Source organism: Callorhinchus milii, unplaced genomic scaffold (genome assembly GCF_018977255.1).
Source record: "Callorhinchus milii isolate IMCB2004 unplaced genomic scaffold, IMCB_Cmil_1.0 Scaffold7, whole genome shotgun sequence".
NCBI classification, from domain to species: domain Eukaryota; kingdom Metazoa; phylum Chordata; class Chondrichthyes; order Chimaeriformes; family Callorhinchidae; genus Callorhinchus; species Callorhinchus milii.
The window spans coordinates 17,944,226-17,966,311 of NW_024704748.1; the positions used below are offsets into that span (position 1 = coordinate 17,944,226).

General features: G+C 37.3%; 1 protein-coding gene across 9 annotated transcripts in view; it reads left to right on the forward strand.

Moving 5' to 3' along the window:
- The window catches only part of ank3b (ankyrin 3b), a 147,909-nt gene that overhangs the window by 113,108 nt on the left and 12,715 nt on the right, over window positions 1–22,086 (forward strand). For 3 of the 9 annotated variants that reach the window (XM_007897115.2, XM_007897079.2, XM_007897104.2), the window contains exons 32-40: window positions 1,490–1,701; window positions 3,719–3,923; window positions 4,563–4,659; window positions 5,497–5,725; window positions 6,747–6,872; window positions 8,761–8,883; window positions 9,318–9,344; window positions 11,001–11,085; window positions 20,855–20,929. In XM_007897115.2, the coding sequence (XP_007895306.2) occupies window positions 1,490–1,701; window positions 3,719–3,923; window positions 4,563–4,659; window positions 5,497–5,725; window positions 6,747–6,872; window positions 8,761–8,883; window positions 9,318–9,344; window positions 11,001–11,085; window positions 20,855–20,929 (1,179 nt within the window). Of the gene's footprint in view, window positions 1–1,489; window positions 1,702–3,718; window positions 3,924–4,562; window positions 4,660–5,496; window positions 5,726–6,746; window positions 6,873–8,760; window positions 8,884–9,317; window positions 9,345–11,000; window positions 11,086–16,218; window positions 20,317–20,854; window positions 20,930–22,086 lie in introns of those variants that run through there. The other 6 variants (XM_007897088.2, XM_007897111.2, XM_007897113.2 and 3 more) reach the window with 4 other exon arrangements.

Consider the following 22,086-nt stretch of genomic DNA (forward strand, 5'->3'; position numbering starts at 1 on the left):
TAATGGCATAGCATAACATAGCATAATGTACAACAGATGTGGAGGCTTCAAGTTATGACTGGGGTTGATGAGGCTTTTTGGACCTCTGTGTTAATTTAAAAAAACGTTCACCAATCTGTCCCATTCAGCTGAAAACAAACCTAGTTGATATCTCTCTGAGGCTAGATTTTTAACTCATGATTTCCTGGAAGAATGATAACCGTGCAATTTTATTTTTACGTAATTTAACCCAGACATGCATCTTAAAACTTGACTGCTTTAGTTTCCTGTTACTATTCCCTGTTATGCTGCAGAACTTGTAACTGCACAATCTTTGTGGGATAATATCTAAATTCTATAATGACTTTTTTTAAACTGCCATGTCACAATCATTCTTAAAGTGGATTTTTGTTGGTCAGCCGGGTGTCTGACACTTGCGGAAACCCATATGCTTAAGTTAAAGTGGATATGAATGAAAATAACACGGAGACCTAGTGATATGTAATGATTCAGCTGGATCTAATGAGAATTCAACTCTGTGAAGGCATGAAGATACCCAATGGCAACTTTTAAGAACCCACAGGAGTGAACAAGCTCAATGGCATCTCTTGAGGCCATGTTCACAATAGCTTTGGTAGACTTTGATTTTGCTCTTTAACACCACATTGGAAACCTCCCCTTCACACAAAAAAAAGTTTGCTGAGTCCACCATTTGGGTCATTTGATGTACTCAAATGTCATATTTTACAGATTTTAGATCACATCACTGCTCATCCAAAGGAATTGAATGCATGTATTTATCAAAAGGCTGCTCAGACAGATTTGGTATGACCGTGCAATTTTATTTTTAAGTAATTTAACTTTCCCAGACATACATCTTAAAATTTGCTCATACAGGTAGGGTATGTTGTTCACCCAACCAAAGATGGAACCTGTGGAAAATAATCTCTGTAAAAACCCATTGCATGTGTTTTTCTTTTGCTGTCTGTGATGTATATTGGAATCTAAATATTATCTAAGCTAAGAAAACACTTAGTAAATGAAACCAAAGCTCCTGGAAAGACAACACAAAAATATATGTAGCGGTTCTTATTGCCCTCCTGCAGTTGTATCTATTTATTCTATCCATCAGAACCTCTCCCAGAAGCACAGCGGAGATAATTTTCTGTTCCAGTTTTTAGATATTGGATTGTGGATTGGTTATTAATCATGTCAAACTGACCTTATAGGGATGCAAAATCTTATTTGTGTTGCTTATAAACAGCTTCTAAAAGGATGTGAAAGTACAAAGTATTAGTCTTTTCTATTAGAGAAATTGCCTTGATGTATAATCTACAAGAAAGACATTTGACACAACTAGCAACAGTTTAAAATAGATTAACCTAAAAAGAAAAGAAAGTTCATCTTTTCTATGTATAAATACTGGAAAGTGATGATATTCCTTTGAGTTTTGTTTGAGTAAAAGCTGAAAAAAGTTGTGATAGTAAGATGTCAATGTATTGATATTCAGAACTCGATAGCCTTGAAGAACTGGAGAAGAAACGAATCTGTCGAGTTGTCTCCAAGGATTTCCCACAGTATTTTGCGGTGGTATCTCGTATTAAACAAGAAAGTAATCAGATGGGACCAGAAGGAGGAATGTTGAGCAGTTCAACAATCCCACGTGTTCAAGCATCCTTCCCAGAGGGTGCCTTAACCAAGAGAATCCGAGTGGGCCTCCAGGTAACTGTGTATATTTTATCGGTGTATCGTTACATTTCTAACCAGTTAATCAAGTAAATGATGCACATGAAAGTGCAGGGAGTTGTATTGTACACAAGTAAAGTCCCCAGAGATGGAAATATAAGCGGAAATGCAACAATGGGCAACCTCAGAGGTCACACATCAGGTAACGAAGAATATAAATCATTATCTGCTCGTATATATATTTCTTATTTTTTCATTCATTGGGATGTTGAAATATTGGGAGTGAAAATTGCAACTTTCCATATTTATCAAACATTATTACATTAGTTTTGTGAGATCTCACAATTTGTGCTGCATTGTGTGTTAATATAATGAAATATAATTGTGGTCATGCCATGAAATATATGTGCAGATATCATTCAAACACTGTATTACTGCCGGGTGAGACCTAACCACAGATTATTGGTAGAAACATACCAAGATGCTGTTTTTCTAGACTACAATGTTAATTGGAGGAAATTTATAATGTTGAGAGTGTCTGATCCTCTTCATACTTGGTCATCCTGATTTGGACTGAAAGTAACCAATCTCATTAAACCTTTTTTCAGGCTCTGCCCAGTTCAGCAATGGCCTGAGAATAAAATGCCAGTGGTGAACAATTTGATTTCTATCACAAAATATACAGTCAATTCACTTTACAGTGTATTCTGTGAAGCGCTTTGAGAAATCTCAAAGTCGTGATAAAACTCTATATCAAATGCAAGGACTATTATTATAAAAAACAGAAGATGCAGTTAGCGGAGTGACTTCTGGTTTGTGAATGTTACACTTTCAATCTGATTGTGAAGTTACAGAATGCTTGTTTCACATCGCAGAGCACTGGCCTTAATCTGAGTAGACTGTGGTTTTGAGTTTGTACTGACCAGAACTCTAGTCTGCTTTTTCTTTCACTTTTAACACTTTTCTACAAAAATCCATGATTTCTGAATAGTGCTCCCAAAAAGTTGTTCAGACCTTCAGATTCCTTTAATGAACACTGTTAATGTGAACTTTGAACATTGTTTCCATCTGCTCTGTATAAATGGAGGCAGATGTTTAATAACATTTGCATGTGACATTTCCCGATGAGGCCCATTTGCACTGTTATAGGATGAAAATTTGTATTCTGATTAGGCTGATTTGGCTCAGTTCTTTGCATTCCAGACACACACACACATACACACAAAGTGGTACTGGTTGACTTGCCAAGTTTCCTTTTGAATCATTGCTTTTGGAGAAATGTGCTTGTTCTACTCAATTGCCATTTTTATATCTTAACATGATGAAAAGGAATAAAACTTAACACTATAGTTTATAGTGGGATCCTTCACTACCCATTCAGTCTGATATGTTCATCCGTAAATGACTCTGCAACTTGTCACAACTTGGATTGTATTTGCTTGCTATTTCCTCTTTATATAAAACATGTTTATTGTCCCAGCTTGAGCACATTGTTCTGATTCTCAATCATAAAGTAATGTTGGTGCACAACAATGTATCATGTATGTTATCATTCCAAGTGTTGATCTGACTCTGAAATGATATGACTTTCGTATACATCAGATCATTGCCAAATAGATGGATCTAAAAAAGCAAAATTAGGAATTACACAGTGACCCCAAAGCTTTTGCTTCTGGGAGGAAATGGTCAGCACTTCATTGGAGCTAACTCCTTCGAGTTGGCCTTTGCAGTACATTCAGTTTGGTCAAAACTGAGTGGAGGTTTACAATGGTGATGTGTGGCCTCAATACTTTTTGATGCAAATGGGGTATTCTGAGGAAGGTTCTTGTGTCATAGTCGTAATAATCCTATAATAATCCTTGCATTCATATTCTTTTTGATGTTTTTGTTACAATTAGTATAGTACCTTTCACGGCAGGAGGACTTTTCAGAACACTTCACAGGATATACTTTAAAGTGTAGTGACTGTATTTAATTATGTTGCTTTGATTAGAAAATGTACAGGTTATTACTGCTGTTCCTAGTTTAACATTGGAATGTACTTTTCCCACAGGCCCAGCCTGTCCCAGATGAGGTTGTAAAAAAGATCCTTGGAAATCGAGCCACTTTTAGTCCAATTGTAACTGTGGAACCCAGAAGGCGGAAATTCCACAAACCCATTACTATGACAATTCCCGTGCCACCTGCATCAGGGGAAGGAATTTCTAATGGATACAGAGGCGATACTCCAAGCCTCCGACTGCTGTGCAGCATAACAGGTGTGTTAACCCTCCCTTCTCTCCTGTTACTACAACTTAAATTAAAAATAACAGGTCCACCAACTGAAAGAGAAAGATTGGTTCACGGTAACATGTGAGGTGTGGGTGGCCTTTCATTAGAACCGAAACACTGGAGCACACTGTATAGGAGAACACACCAAAAAAACTCATCCGAAAATCATGACAACAGGAGGCAGTTTGATGGATTGCTAGCAAATATTAAATGCAATGGTTCTATAAGAGGAAAATATTTGTGGCAATTTTGTTCAACATTCATATTAAAATTTAAGGATTAAAGTGGATAAAAGGTTGAGTTTTTTTAATATCCTTTTCAGTAATATCAAACTCTTACTATTTTAATTGTACCCAGCTGATTCACATGTAGATATGCAGCGATCTATCAAAAGGCTGGCAACTATGTTTCTCTTAGAATTTAACTCTATAACTAGGGTGGCAAATGTTCAACTACGTCTTTCTCCAGCTTGTGTATTTGTTATCTCAATGTTTAATAAATAAAGATTAAATATTTTGGTTCTAAAGATATTCTCATTTCATTAACATAAAGTCCACATTGGTGTTGCATGCTGCTGATGGAGTAAATAACTACTTCCTAGTTAATTTTTCCTTTTAATTTGACAGGAGGTACATCACCTGCGCAGTGGGAAGACATCACAGGAACAACCCCATTAACCTTTGTGGATGAGGGGGTTTCCTTCACAACAAATGTTTCAGCCAGGTACAGGCTTTTTGGTAGTTAAGCCCATGGCCCCCACAAAGTGTTGTATTTTAGCAAAGCATAAGCTAGGGTACAGTGTTTTACATCGCTTAAAACTGAAAATATTTAATGTATATTTTCAATGCTTGACTGTAATGAAAATAGCCAAAGTATTTTGATTAGTTTCCTTGTTTTTGTATGCAAAGAGCTCCCAAGTGATGTACTGACAGGGTATTGAATTAATGTTTTAACTCCCATCATTTACCGGTTTAGATAATGTGATACTTTTGTGGTGGTTGGAATCTGGACTTTTCTTCCACATGAGGAATTATCATTCTAGATGCAATGTCACTTCACTAAAGTGATAATGTATTGCAGTTGTGAGTTACAAAGTGAAACTGAGCAGAAATGTAATGGGGAAAGGGTTGTGGAGCAGAAAGCATTCAAAAAATAAGTGTCTTAAGATCCACCACTTTATTAAATTATGGGTTTTCTAGATAAATATCAATAACAATTTGCGTTTCTATAGGTCCCTTCACGCTGGATGGCGTCTCGGAGCTCTTATAGTTGTCCAAGATAATAATAATTCTTGCATTTTATCAAACTATGAACAAACTTAAATACTCCCAAACAAGCAGTAGTTTTACAGTCAAGTTATTTTAATGATTGTTTCACTGACTTTAAATTTATAGTTAAACTGTAACAGATGTAAGGGAAACAAGAAATATTGGCTCATAGATAGTCTTGTAACCTATTTCCTAACAGTATACAGTAGTCTTTGCTCATTAACATTATAAAAGGATTTGCTGAGCTGAGCATTTCTCAATGAACTTCCTGTTTGTCTAATTTCATGTGCAGATTTTGGCTTGCAGACTGCCATCAGGTCCCAGAAACTGTTAGTTTAGCTACACAGCTCTACCGAGAATTAATCTGTGTTCCATACATGGCCAAATTTGTTGTGTTTGCCAAAATGCATGACCCTGTGGAAGCTCGACTGCGTTGTTTCTGCATGACTGATGATAAAGTTGACAAGACTTTAGAACAACAGGAAAACTTCACGGAAGTGGCAAGGAGCAAAGATATTGAGGTACAGTCTTTTTAACAGTTACTTGTGTGTGTGTGTATATGAGTGAATATCAGTTGAGTGACATGAATTATATCCCAATAGAATGTACGCAGCTTGTAATGATTTGTTTCAGTTGGATGAACATCATTTGAGTCTAGCTTTTCTAGGTCGCACGTTACTATCAAGAAAGAAAAAGTGCTTAATAAGGATTGTGGCAATGCTGCAGCTAGCATCTGCTGTCAATAACATAAGTGTTTAAGAATCCAGATGTTAATCATTTATACAATATTGGTGTAACCCACGTCTGTCCAAAGCAGTTAAACTGTAATTCACACTTGTTTATAGTGTATTTAAAGATTATTTTGAACTTAATGAACACTCTGTATGGTGTGACTGAATTGTTCATGTGTAGATTTGGATTTTTATTCTGAAAAATGTCTTCTCCTTTGCCATTTGCACTTGTTGAAATGATGATGTAAAGAGCGATGGTATAATTTAGAATATGCTGATCCATTCCCTCTTCTCCCATTCCTTGTCTTCAAGGCCATATACTCTTGGCTCCATTTGAGAGGTGGGCAGACTACAATGGACATTTCTGAGGCATCCGATGTTACTACTTTATGACCAGTCAATCAGAGGTGTTCATGTGTGTGTGCTTTAAGAAGAAAAGATTTATAACCTTTTTTCCCTCTCACTGGCTGAGATCATTTGATTGCTCAGTGTTGCACCTGCCAACTGAGCCATGATTGTCGGGTCAGCCTCTGGGTAAAATCTAAGTGTTAATGTTAGCAGAGATTGGAACTGATGACAGGTCCTCCAGCCAATACTGTGCAATGTTAACATACTGTACTAATACAATCATAATTGTAATTTCAAGCATATGGTTGGAAATAATATTGAGAGGAGGTTCCAGTTTTGCCTGAGGAAGGACGAAATTAAGTTCAAAGTATTTTTCTTATTGGTGGATACTTTTAATGCATAAATGGAATTGGGAGTTAAGTTGCTGCTTGTGTTTGTCATAACGTCATGATGCAATCAACAGGTGCTAGAAGGTAAAATCATCCACTTGGATTGCTACGGAAATTTGGTTCCTCTTGCAAAAGCTGGGCAGCCCCTCGTCTTCACCTTTTATGCTTTCAAAGAAAACCGATTGCCTTTCAGTGTAAAGGTAAGGTGCAGTATGATCTCTTATTGCTCCAACAGAATGTTGTATTCAAACAATTGGTAGATGCCTAGTGCGTAACGTCTCTCAGATCCAATTCTTTTTATTTCTCCACCCCCATTGAAGCACTCTATGCGTGTTCTGTGTGAAAGACGCAATGGTAACCACTCCAGACATATGCCTGAAGCCATATATTGACTGCTATCTTTTCAGGAGGCATAATATTTTAAGTAGAATTTTGAAATAATGGGTTAAAATTTGCTTTGTTTCAAAGAAAAATGTAGTGTTATATATTGCCCAGCAGAAGGCAGCAAAGCCCTAATTAGTAAGTGTTTTCTTCCTTTTCAGATACTAATGTCCAATTTTTTTAAACAATTTTCTCAGAGGTGCCATCCTTTGCATGAGACATTAACCTGAGATCCTGTTTGTCTGTTCAGGTGCATGAAAGATCCATGGCACTATTGGAAAAGAGAAGGGAGTTTCTTTTGATGTCCTGGCCAACAGTCCCTCATATAAAATTGGTCTAACCAAATACGGCTGTTTGTGGGACATTACTGTGCCAAAATTGACCACAGTCAATAGACAGTCACTACATTTCACGGTGAAAACTTGTGAAGTTTTGAGAGGTCTCGATGACATGCTTTATCATATGCAAGGGTTATGATATTATTGTTTTTTAAGTTTTTATACAAGGAAACTGAAAAACAAGAGTTGTCTTTTTAACAAAAATATTCAATTTGTATGTTGCATCTAAGTGCTTTGAGACATCCTCCTAACATGAAAGGCACTATAACATTTTTATTTTATAACTTGTTTTTGCACGTGAAACCCATTGTAATGAAGGTGAACGAGCATGAGTCCTGTAGCTCAGTGGTTAGAGCACTCGCCTCGCAAGCGAGAGACCTGGGTTCGTTTCCCGGTAGGGCAAAACCTTGGGCAAGTTTCCTTACACACGACAGATAATAATCCCTCAAGAAAAAAAAATAATAATTTGGTCACTTCAATCAACGACTGTTGGTAGGACACTGCTGTGCGTAATTTGCTGCCATATTTCATCCACAAAATATACAGTCAATTCACTTTGCAGTATATTCTGTGAAGCGCTTTGAGACGTCTAGGTGACTTGAAAAGTGCTATATCAAATGCAAGGATTATTATTATATTGCTAATTTTTTTCAATATTGACTCAAGAATATTTTTACAAAGTACAAAAATTTCTATAACAACGATGGATGCAGATCCTGAACAATCTATAAACTAGGCACAAAGACCTGAATAATCAGTTCAAATGTGAAGGGCCTTTTTGTTCATATGAATGCTGCAGACCTTAGTTTGAACATTTATCTTGATATTTGATACAACTCAAATAAACTCAAATTCTTCAATATGTAAATATCTGTTATCGTGATTTTATGCTGAAAATCATTTGCTGGCCTCAAGCAGAAAATTCACATTATCTATGTTTATATAAAAAAAAGGAAATGGGCTGGGGGTTTTTTTGCTGAAGAAACTTCTGAAATACCTTGCAGCAGTTTTCAGTTAGTTTTAAAATAAAATGTATTTTGCAACAATATAATAATCATATATAACATAACATTTGATATAGTGTCTTATCATGTTGTCAAAACACCTGAAAGTGCAACACAGGCATTACTTTAAGAGTAGTGGTGGTGAATGGGGCAGCCAGTTTACGCACAACAGTATCCCACAATCAGTGGTGGAATAATTATGTTAGTGATTGTTGGTCAGGATCTTCTCTTTGCGAATAGTGCCATGGGATCTTTAACATCCATGTGAACAGGCAAATAGGACCTCAATTAACCAAGAAGCCTGAACAATACCAGACATCCTAGTTCTGTAGACATTGAACAATAACTCTTTGTCTTGTTTTTAGGTCAGAGACAACAGCCAGGAATCATGTGGTCGTTTATCATTCCTCAAGGAAGCAAAAACTTCCAAAGGGTTACCACAAATGGCTATTTGTAATCTGAATATTACACTGCCTGCTCATAAAAAGGTACGTGGATAATTGTCTGATATTAAAGGGAGATATAAAAGATCATAGAATTTGTTTGCAACAATTGAAATTGTTTGTAATCTGGAAATGTTGTTCAATGGTAATACATATTGCATTTTGTCAAATTTATTATTTTTGTACGTCTAAAGCCTATTTTTAAGTAAGATTTGTTTGTTTGTTTACAAGGCACTTGCACTGGCCAGTAATTTACAGGCTTTTGCTCTTGCAATATTTCCCATCATTTGTTGTGGATTTGTTTCGTAATTGAAATCAGGTTTAATTTTTCCTTTTGCTAGCTTTGGGTTTGTTTGATCTTGTGTTAACCAGCTTACATTTTGTATTCCCAATTTGGTCCTTTTCATCTCCTGATATTTCTTTTCCCTGCTGTCCATTATAATATTCCTTGTCTCTGCAATGCTTCTTGGGACCATAAGGAAACTGAATCAGATCAAGATGAAGAGGTAAAGGAAAAAAAATTGTTTGTTTCAATGTAATGATATCTATTAAGTTATTGCAGAGGGCATTGTGGAATTGGGCTTAGATAAATAAGTGACAGCCAAACATCTAATAGCTAGTGAAACTGAACAGTTAATGCTAAAATCAAAGAGATGATTAATTTTTTGATGATAAAAACTGCAGTATCCAATTTCTTTCTAAAAGATTACTCCATTTCAAAACATCTTTTTCATTGCCCCTCAAAACTGATTTTCTGTACTTTTCTAAACTAACTTTTGTAAGGTAGGATCCAAGAAATGTTTCATTTTGAAGCCATTGTGACTCAACTGCAACAGTGTAATCTTCACATTTTGTTGTGCGTCCAATGCAAAGCTGATGCTGCAATCTTAAAGGGTCAACATTCCCTAGTGCTTTGGAATTATGCAATGAACTCAGCTTTGTTTTGTTGCTTTGAGTGTATTCTGCAACACTTTCTTAGATTATTGAATCGGTTGAGAAAGGAGACATTAATGAATTGTGAAAAAAAAGCCTGCATTCCTAAAAACAGCTCAACTGCTGCAGCTCAATAGTTTCATCACTATCTATTGTATATCAATAATATTTCAAATCACTAACACAGATGTGTTAATAAAACTGGATTGTAACTCACTCTTGTCCTAAAACTAACCTCTACTGTGACACAGACTAACAAGCTTCTCTGCTGTAAGAGAGCTGATTTATGTATATACCTGAGCAAGGGCAACAGCTGAGATTGTTTAGTAAAGTTCTGTCTGCAACAATTATTATGGCTAGGGAGATTACATGGAGTTATTTGCAGTGTGTTGTGCATTTATGTTTTGAAATTTCATCTATAACTTGTTATGTCCATGGTGTATCCATATTAAGCAAAGCTTAATTTCCAATTTCAACTCTGCGAAAGTAACAGAATTTTTTTTTACTTGTGTAGCACAATGCTCAAGTGCCTCAAAAATGTCATTCACCTTAATTCAATTTTATTTTAATGATCAGTTTAGTTCACGTTCCCAATCGTGCTTTATGTGCTACATGAAACAAAACAGAATTTGAAAAATTAGACTGAAAGTTATCTATAGAAGAAAGGATTAACCTTTTCAGTCACCTAGTTTGACAAACTTCAATACATTGAGTTCTGAAGAGATTTGTAGTTCAGGAAGCATTTATACTGTTTACACAAAATCACAAGATTAGTATGGATTAATGGTTTATGCTGAAAAGCAGTTAGGGTGATAAACAGAGAACCAAAATCAGCTGTTGAAAAACAGTTAAATATAGTTTCAAAACACTTATTATGGAAATAGTGTGCATATTATTAAATGGAAATAAATTACTATTTTGTTAGACCAATATGCCACTTCGCTACTTAAAGTATATTGGATTGTAGTTTTGTTTTCAATGCTATTTGCTTTAGTCTTTATATAATGAATAACATAAGACTGGTATAAAATTCACACACATATGTCTTGAACACCAGGGGCCATCACAAATCATTTCTTATACAGTGGTGCACATCTAGATATTCATCAAGAACCATGTGACAGAATGATTTAGTTACTATTAAATTGGATACTTAAGATTCATACGATTCAAAATAATAATTTGGTTTGTGATGGAAATTAGCAAAATTCCTGCCTTATTTCTTCCAGGTTGATAGAACTTCAGACCGGCGTCAAACCTTTGCATCTATTGCATTACGTAAGCGGTACAGCTATCTTGCTGAGCCTGGAATGAGTGAGTTTAATCTTGACTAATTTTCATTAACAATGTTTTTATTGGTTTTGAAATTTAAAACTCTTAACTTTTAAATAAAGGGAAATGTGAATAACTAGAATATTTTATCACCGTTGCCTGTTGTTGCATGGCATTTCTCCTCCACTCCCACCCCCCCACACTCCACCCTCACACCCCACCCCAATCCACATCTATTTCCTGGGACACAAGTTTGAGTTGTGGAGCTTGTACTTGAATTATTTTTTCATCACGTTCTTTTTTTNAATATAATTTTCTGTTCATAATACAATACTTTCTGTGTGGGCTAAAACTGAACTGTTGTATTATGATTTTGATGTTTAGTTTTCTTCAACCTTAACACTATAAGAAATAAAAGATTACAATTGTGCTAGTTAGGTTGAAGTTTCTTATGCAGCTATGAAAAGAGACACATGATATCTGTCACATATTAAAAGCAACAGTGCCATATGTTATTCTCTGAAGAGTGTGCTGTAGTAATCGCTTTGGTTATTGAGATAGTCATACCAAAATTCTATCGAGTCCACATATTTGGGCACATTTTTAAGCTATTTTTAGTTTATGACACTTAATTCTGAATTACAATTATATGTATTATCTTTTGAATTCTTACGTTATCGAAGGAATTGTTTAATTTGCCATATAAGTGCATGCTAGATATGATTTATTCCTTTTCTCCTGTCCCTCCACAGTTTGCATATCAATTTACTTTATGCATGCAAAAGATTATTGTGGGCTATGTCTATTCATCTGTGCTTAATTTGCTTAACAAGAAAGAGTGGGTACTAAACCAGTACATTCTGACAACAATTTGAAACTGGTTCATTTTCTGACTTTGCTACTTCTGACAACTGAACATATTTAGTTTAAATGCATCATCTACTCAAAGATAGTGACCAATGAGAGCACATGAAAACACAGGTAGAAAATATTGTTACAGTGTCCATTATTGTTGTGTCCATTTGTTTCATGTTTGTATTTTGTTTGTTTTCCACCCCCATCTTCAAACCTATTTTTGTCCCTTCTCAAGGACCATCCTGGTGGTCTGTTTTCTGCTTTATTTGCTGCTTTTGTTCGTTTTCCGGATTTGATAATCTGTACGCTTAAAAATAAATGAATTCAAATGGGCTTTCTAAATGAAATTGTTTTCTTACGGCATCTCACTGAATGTATTGTAATTATTAACTGTACTTTTTTCTAACAGTGTACCCTGTTCACTGATCACCTTTTTCTCTGGTCTTTCTTTCTTTAATTTTCCCGTTGATTTTGCATTTGTATTTTATTTAACAATTTTTAAAGAAACCATTGAACGAAGTACAGGAACCCCAAGGTCTCTACCTGCACCTTACTCATACAAGTCGGTCTTTTCAACAAGACCTTACCAGTCATGGGTAACTGCTCCCATGGCAGTAACTGGACAAGCAAAATCTGGATTTACATCTTTATCAAGTTCAACGTCCAACACACCAACAGCTTCCCCATTAAAGTCAATCTGGTCTGCCTCTTCCGCTTCACCTATCAAATCAACCTTAGGAGCTTCCACAACTTCTTCAGTAAGATCTATGAGTGATTTAGCATCTCCAATTAGATCATTTAAATCCACATCTTCACCTATAAAAACTGTAGTGACACAGACTCCGTATGCTGTTAAACCTTCCTCTGCTTTGATTTCTTCACCAGTGAAAGCGTCAATAATACCTGAATCTTCCTCTGTAAAAGGACTAGCTTCTTCAGTGTTCTCTTCACGTATATCACCTGTGACAACTGCAAGCTCACTACTGGAGAGATCCTCTATTACAATGACTCCACCAGCCTCGCCTAAATCAACAGTTAACATGTACTCATCAACTTTACCATTCAAGTCAATCATTACAACTACAACCACAGTTCTGCCTTCTCCTTTGAAAACAATGTCAATATCCGGATCATCCCCTGTTAAATCCATGGTTGATTCAGCCCAAGGACTAACATCTACATCATTCTCTCCATTTAAGTCAGTAATTTCATCCACAGGTCAAATAACAACTAATGGAACAATATCCCCTGTCAAATATCCATCAGCAGCTGCTTTTTTATCCAGTAAAACATCTGGATCATCTCCAGAGAAGGAATCAGCATTGTCAATCAACAAATCTCTCTCAACAGCACATAATGCAGTAGAGAAAACCTTCACTGCCAGTGTTTCCCCACTGAAGTCTTTTGCGTCTTCAACATCTTCTGCTTTTCAGTCAGTTAGATTACCTCCTGCAGGGGCATTGTATTCATCGTTGAGATCCTCATCTGTAACGACAGCATCTGTGACATCAGCAACCATAACTGTGCCGGTGTATTCTGTTGTAAATATTTTGCCAGATCCACAGTTGAAAAAACTCCCAGAGAAACCGGCATTGACCAAATCAACCACTGCATTACTATCGCCGATCAAATCCATATCTACAGAATCTCGCTCACAACCTCAGTCTCAAATTCTTCAGACATTGTCTCCATTGAAAACCTCTATGTTCCTTGCTCCTTCAGCACTGAAACTATCTTGTGCATCTTCGTTGTCCTCAAGCCAGGAAATTTTGAAAGACGTCGCTGAAATGAAAGAAGACTTGATGAAGGTGACTGCCATCCTCCAGACAGATTCATCAAATGACAAGACATTCCCATCCGAAATTTCAGCAAAAGGAGGAAAAAGTGAAGATGATAGTGAAGAGCCTTTTAAACTTGTGGAGAAAGTTAAAGAAGATTTGGTAAAGGTCAGCGAGATTCTACAGAAGGATGTGTTTTCAGAAAATAAGGATGGCTGCAAAGGAGGTCCGACAAATGGAGATCATTTGGGTAAAGATGAGTGGGTGACGTTTGATTATGATGAAATTGAAGAAGCAAAACAAAAAGCCAGTGAGGAATTTTGTACTTTTAAACCTGAATTTGTGCATATGAAAACCAGGAATGGAGATGAAAAGGACTTCAGTTTAGCAAGAGTTGTTGACTATTTGACAAATGATCTTGGAACTGATGCACTGGGAAGAATGAATGATAGTAAATATAGACAAATGGATGTCAAAAAGGAAGGTGAAGAAAAAATATTTTCAAAAAGAATACTTAAACCAGCAATGCCTTTACCAGAACATAAACTTAAAATGCCACCATCACCCATGCGACCTTCTGCTTCAGAGAAAGAATTAAGTAAACTTGCAGACGCTGTGTTTGCAACAGAAGCCATCTTGGAATCACCTGATGATTTTTCTCAACATGATCAAGATAAGAGTCCTTTATCTGACAGTGGTTTTGAGACAAGAAGTGAAAAGACTCCTTCAGCCCCACAAAGTGCAGAGAGCACTGGACCAAAACCTCTGTTTCATGATGTACCTATTCCCCCTGTTATTACAGAAACACGGACTGAAGTTGTCCATGTTATCCGAAGTTATGAACCTACATTAGAAGAAACTCAGGAATCCAAAGTGGAAGAATTATTAATTCCATCACAAACTGCAGGGATGTTCACAAAAGTGGAAGAAAAGCCGACTGGGTCAGTCAAGGACAAGATGAAAGCTTTTCAAATTAAAATGAAATCCGAGGAAGAGGACAATAAATGTCTAATGAGCAAAGAAGTGCGTGTGAAGGAAGAAACTCAAATAACAACCACAACCAGAATGGTTTATCACTCACCGCCCCGCAAGGAAAGGAGTGAGAGTATAGAAGAAACTATGTCTGTTCGTGATATAATGAAGGCTTTCCAGTCAGGACGTGATCCTTCCAAAGAACTGGCTGGCCTCTTTGAGCATAAGTCAGGAGTTTCTTCAGATAATCATAAGGCTGGTGAAGCATCAGCAAAGCACATTGATAAAGATTTCAACTTGCAGCCAAAAGTGGAAAGAGTTATAGAGGTTCATATTGAGAAAGGAAATGAAGCAGACCCAACAGAGGTCATCATAAGAGAGACAAAAAAGCATCCCGAAAAAGAGTTATTTGTTTATCATAAAGACGTTCCTGGACACACTGCATTCAAAGATATGAAAGTTTTGCCAGAAAAGTTTGATATTTGCCAAGTGCTATCAGATGAACAGGCACAACAAGAGGAGGAGGAACTCACAGCTGAAGAATCTCTTCCATCCTACATGGAATCATCACGAGTGAACACGCCGGTTTCTCAGGAAGATGACAGTCGACCTAGTTCTGCTCAGCTTGTTTCTGATGATTCTTACAAAACACTGAAGCTTCTGACTCAACATTCAATCGAATACCATGATGATGAATACTCAGAGTTAAGAGGAGAGTCTTACAAATTTGCAGAAAAAATGCTTCATTCTGAAAAAATGGATATTTCTCATTCTGATACCGAAGAATCAGCTACTGAGCAGCCTCATTCCTACTTTACAGATTCATTTGATGGTCATTACAAAGGAAAGATTGCCTCTGTTCAAGAGAGAGAATTTCTTTCCAAAGCACGTAAAGAAGCATCTGAAAATGTTGTAGGTAAATCTGGTGACAGGGGTGATCTTTTCGAAAAGGTTACAGTGCTGCATTATCCAGCAGATCCTGGCAGTCCAAAACATGCACTGTGGATGCGGTTTAGTGAGGACAGAATAGATGGTGGAAGAGAAAAACTAATGTATGAAGACAGAGTAGACCGGACCGTGAAGGAAGCGGAAGAAAAGCTAACGGAAGTATCTCAGTTTTTTCGTGACAAAACGGAAAAGCTAAATGATGAACTGCAATCTCCCGAAAAGAAGTCCCACAAAAGGGATGGAAAGCAAATGCAATCAGGCTTTAGTTCATCCAGTAGCAGCCCTGAGAAACTGCTTTTGGTTGATATAGTATCACGGAATGATGATTATAACCAGGAAAAACAAAATGACCAGTGCATGGGAAAGTGTTATGCAAATGCTGGAGAAAAGAAAGCTGCTGATTCTGCAGTTGGCTTTGAACGAAAAACTTATTCCAATTTTGCAGATGACATGAAAGATAAAATTAGACAAAAAGAAGATCTTGTACAGCCTGCATTCCATTGTAAACAGGCAAAGACTAGTTCGCTTCACTTAAAAACTGAAACCCCAGTAGTGCCGAAGAATGAATTATCCAGATTCACACATCTACACGATCGAGTTTATCAGGATGATCGTACTGATGGCAAATACAAAATGTTTGCTGATGCTTTCTCCAGTGGCCTGGCTCATGACGAACCTTTGTTGAGTAACTTTGTTGACAGGAATCTTCAAGAAGGGCAGCAAAAATTCATTCCTAAGCGACAGCAAGAAAGCAAACTACCAATCTATCAATTTTCCTTAAAAGAAATTAATCAAAAGAAGCTGGAACAGGCAGGTGAAGGAGCTATTTCATCTGTAAAAGAAGTGCTTACTAGTAAGTTGAAAGATTTAAACGGACAAGGAAGCTCCACCATTGCAATAGATCTTATGCCATCAGTGCTTCACAGACAAAATCCAGAAATTGTACCAAATATGAATGTTTCTAATTTTGTTGCCAGTGCTCCAAAGCAATTGATGTTTAATGCGAAAAATGTGGTTCGGTCGACTGACAAAAGTGCGGGTTTGAATGAAGAATCTGTTTTGTCCACAAAGTCAGATAAAGAGAAAAAGATCTACAGGACCTGGGAGAGCTGTGGAAATTCTAATCACAAATCACAAGTGGACAAGCTTACTCACATACTTGTACATGATAATTTAAAGGAAATTGATAATGTTCATGCTGAGTGTAAAATTAATGGACAAACACAGGAGAGGATTGTTTCATCTGTAATGGAAAAGGAGCATTCATCAAATAATAAACCTTCAGTAAAGGACATTAAAGATGCTCAGTCAACTTCTCCATCAAGAAAAATGGTTTACACAGAGCTTGTCATGAAAGAAGATGGTGATGGCATCAGGGAGCAAATGAGGGGACGAACTGTGAAAAAAAAGGAGAGTTCAAGTCCATCCCATATCCCAATTAGAATACCCGAAGAAAAAATAAAATCAGTTTCAAAGATGCAAGGGTGCAATGGTACTCAGGTGAAAAGATCTGAACTGATAACAAATGTAGCAGAATTAAATGTAAGTGGAGTTAAAAGCGGAAAACTATCGCCTGCTATTGTCTTTCAAGCTAATGGCTCTGAAGACCGTAACTCTGCCACACGTGGAGATTATATGGATGCAAGCCATTGTCGGGAAGACATAGAAAGCTCCCCAAGCAAATCTCCTGACTCTCTGGAGTTTAGTCCTCTTAAAGAATCATTTTCAAGTGAGTTCTTTGACCGAAGTCCAATTGAATATTTGGAAAAAGTAGCGCCCTTAGCAAGTATTGAAGGTTTTAAAGAGATAAAGACTTTACCTGTTTATGTCAGTGTTGTTCAAATGGGCAAACAGCATGAAAAGGAAACTTCAGGTGTTCACCAAGGAGGTTTTAAAAGACTCAGTCAGGAAAGCAGGACAATACAGGAAACAAGGGGCACTTTTTATTCAGTTAGACAACATAAGCAGCCCCCTTCTCCTCAGGCTAGTCCAGAAGATGACACCTTGGAACAAGTATCCTTCATAGAAAGTTCTGGTAAAAGTCCTCTTACACCTGAAACACCAAGTTCTGAGGAAATCAGTTATGACCTTACATTGAAGACACCCGATTCACAATTACCAGTTCTACAAGGAAAACCCAGTCCAATCCCTGAAGTGTCAGAAGAATCCGAAGAAGAAGAGCTGGCTAAAGCAATCACCATCAAAGAAACAACCAGATTTACAGCTGAATTGGATGGAAATGACAGACGAATAAAGGAAAACCGAGTCGCATACATTGAGTTCCCTCCGCCCCCTCCAATTAATGCTTTAGATGCAGAAACCTCCGAGATGACTATGAAAGAACACTATCCTTCTGATGATGAGCTAGAAATGATTGAGCTGAATTTGCAGGAAGAGCATGACAAACACTTTTTGGCTGAACCACTTATAAGGGTGCAGCCTCCGTCTCCTGTCCCACCTGGAATTGATGAAAGTGATTCAAGTAGTGATGAATCCATCTTTCAGACAATTCCATTGAAAAAGTATACCTTTAAACTCAAAGAGGATGACAAGGTTGACACTGTGAGATATAAAACTAAGGGGCAGCCTGAAAATATTGGCAGTTCCCAAGACGTACTTCAACCTGTTGAAAATACAGATGACTTTGTTTTAGATAATGATCCAGTGGCCAATGGCAATAATGATCAGTCGGTCACTGAATGCTCTATAGCAACAACAGCAGAATTCTCCCACGACACAGATGCCACTGAAATTGACTCTCTGGATGGATACGACCTACAAGATGAAGATGATGGTTTAACTGAAACTGACTCTAAATCCTTGAATCAGGCAGTAGAACCCAAGAAGGATGTGTGGGTCACAGAAGGGATATTGAAGCAGGGTGATCGTTCCTATAGCCAGGGTAAACTTGCAGTGATTGAGGAAGAAGGAAAGGTAGGAGCTGAAGAAGAACAGCCGTTGCAGTCAAAAGCTCAGACTTCTGAAACGAAAGGCGAAGGGCAAACTGATGGTAAACCGGGACCAGCTTCCTACACTTTGGAAGGCAGGCATCCTGACAGAACTGGGTTTAATGATTCTTATTTTAGTTACAAACTAGAGGAAGAATTTGCAACACAGTTTAAAACTGTTGCTACCAAAGGCCTTGACTTTGATCCATGGTCTAATGGCCGAGGAGACGATGAAATCTTTGAAGCTAGGTTAAGAGAGGATGAGCAAAAAGCCTTTGGCTTAGCAGTAGAGGACAGGTCCCAAGCAACAACACCAGATACAACCCCAGCCAGAACCCCAACAGATGAGAGCACTCCAAGTAGTGAGCCTAATCCCTTCCCATTTCATGAAGGGAAGATGTTTGAGATGACTCGCAGTGGTGCAATTGACATGAGCAAGAGGGATTTTGTTGAAGAAAGGCTCCAATTTTTCCAGATTGGTGAGCATACTTCTGAAGGGAAGTCAGGGGAAAAGGGGGAAAGGGTTCAAAATACACTTGTAGTCACAACACTGTCTCAGCCAGGGGACAGAGCAACTGAGGCACCAGTAGAGATACCAGAGGTTGAGCAGGAGAAAGTCCAGGTTGTTGGAGACTGCCTAGAAATGGTATCCAGCAGCACCTCAATGGACAAATCATCATCTGCAGTTATTGCTGCCAAAGGTGATCCTAAATTGCGCACACCTATAAAAATGGGAATTTCAGCTTCTACAATGACTATGAAGAAAGACGTGGGTGCTGCAGAGATGGTGGAAATTAAATCGGATGCTGTGATATTAGGTTACCAGGTTTCAGAAACGACAATTTTAGAAATCACTACAGATAAAACTGGAACTGTTAGTCAGAAGTGTAGCATACAAAATGACAAGCCAGATTTATCAATAGTTAATTCAAATGACAATCTTGATCCCCCAATCACACAAACTGACTGCAGTCAGGGCAGAGATATAACACAAGCTGAACCAGCAGCTAAAACAACTGATGAGGATCCAGGTACATTGGCATGCTCTGTAACTGAAATAAAAGCAGATAAGCAAAAGAAACAAAACAAAACAGAAAAAGTAAAAATACCTAAATCAAGACTTCCAGTTAAAATAGCTAGTACTCGAACATCAATTTGTCAGAATAAAGATCAGAAACCAGAAAACAGCAAGGTGAAACAGTCTAGGAAAATTGATTTCACAGAAAAAGCAGAGCCTCACAAATGTTTAGAACCAAAGTCTAGAATTCCAGTTAAAAACATAGACAAATCTAATGTAGCTCCAACTGCAAAATGTCAGTCTATTTTAACCCCAGGGCAGAAAGAGGTAGGAAAGTCTACACAATTTTATTCCAGACTTCCAGTTAAGGTAAGATCTAACACTGCTACCACTAAAACAGGTAAAGATCAGTTGAGTGAGGCCCGTAAACATACAATTGAATATTTTAAAGGTATTAGTGGTGAGACATTAAAGATTGTGGATCGTCTTGCTGATGAAGAGAAAAAGGTGCAGTCAGAGATGTCTGATGATGAAGACAGCACATCAAGAAATGCATCATTGTCAGAAGCTGGTCAAGCTTGTCAACCTTCCATTACATCGAGGTCTCCTAGAGATATGAGACCAGAGGCAGCACCTTTAAAAACAAAGGTTGAAAAGGTCGACAGTGAGACAAGGAACAGTAAAAGGACTGGTGGGGAGGAGAGCAGTCAGGTTTCTGGGCCTCACGTGGCTCACATCGTGGAGATCAAGCCTAGTTTGTAAAATTTTCGACTTGTTGATCTTTAGTGCATGAATTCTTGTGATTGCCTGTGGCGTGATTTATCCTAGCTATCATGTTGTCATTGTCATTGTGCGTGCTGTCTTGTATCCCCTTTACTCCAACTCAGTTAGTTAAGCATGCCAGCAAACAGTAGCAGAGCACATTAGCTCTTGCCACTGCAGTACTGTATAAGTTACACTAGAAGATGCAATACTGGTTCCACAAAACATTAAAAGCCATGCAGTAGTTTGTTCTTCACCACTAGTTACACAACATTAAAATAAACCACATAGGTGTTCTCAGCATGTATAGATCCATAATCAGTATTGCACTGTGATATCAAATAATTTAACAATTAGCAATGCTAAATCTAGACGTTATTTCAGATCTTGTGAAATGATTTGTATATGTTCAGTTCATGAGGGCATATTCATTTTGTTTACAGTCTGGGCACTAGTAACTTTGCGACAAAAGTTGGATGTTACTTTTGCCAGGTGGGAATGTCCGTTTAATGCTGTGTTTAAAACTGCAGGTCCACAGAGCCCATGTGAAAGGACGGACATAAGGACAGCAATAGTAGCAGATCATCTTGGATTGAGCTGGACTGGTAAACTATCACCTTCATGTCTTTTAATATACAAACACTGAGATATTTTAACGTGATAATGCATTATATTAAATGCAAGCACAGGGCAACCCTGTAATTGAGTGCCTGTAACTAGAGCACAAGTTTGCTTTTAATCTTGTTGCCCCGTGATTGATGGGGATTATCCAGCTTCCTGTATTAAAGTAGCTGATTTCCAGCTTCTCAGGTTGCTGCTGATGTCATTTCCGGTGTGCTGCATATATGCACTATATACAGGAAAAATAATAATACTTGCATTTGATATAGTGCCTTATCACGTCTTCGAGACGTCTCAGAGCGCTTCACAGAATATATTGTAAAGTGAATTGACTGTATATTTTGTGGACGAAAAAACGCTAATGTAATCATGTACGCTACAAATGCTGCCATGCATCAGAAGTGCCAATGACGTCAATTGGAAGGCATCAGCCTTGCTTCCATTTTTTCACTCTCCCTTTAATGTTTGAGATGTTGTACCTAAATGATCGACTAGAATATAGTAACCACCTTTCATCTGATATATTCCCTTATCAAGTCACTAAAACATCTTGAAGAATCTCGCAGGATTTTACTTTAAATTGATTTGTAGCCCAATGTGGCATCAATTCACACCCTGGAAATTGTACACATTGCAATGCTTCACCGTGAAGTGAATCATCAATTTTACATGGGGGACAGTTGGCCAAGAAATTGGAGAAACTCCTTTCTCTTTTTGAATGGTGCCATGGGATATTTAATGTCCACCTGAAAAGTTAGATAGGATATTTGTTTAACAGCTCTTCAGAAGGACTACACGTGCATGAGAAAGGATTGTGAGCTTGCAAGATAGAAGTGCAGAATTACTGATCTGAGCTCCTGCAAATGCCAATTGTGTTCTTATTTGACACTTAAAATATTAATCTTAGATTTTATAACAAAATGTCAGATATTGAGACAATTAGATATTTATTTTATACTTGTTAAAAATATGAAAAATGATTTGCTTTGACTAAATTGGATAATTAACTGATAATAATTGATTAGAGTATAGTTTTGCATTCTCATTGTAATACCGCTATAACCAACTACTGTCACTCAAACACTCATGCCTAAGAAAATAATTGGTCTTTTTTTAAAACTTTTGCATCTGTTTTCCTTGC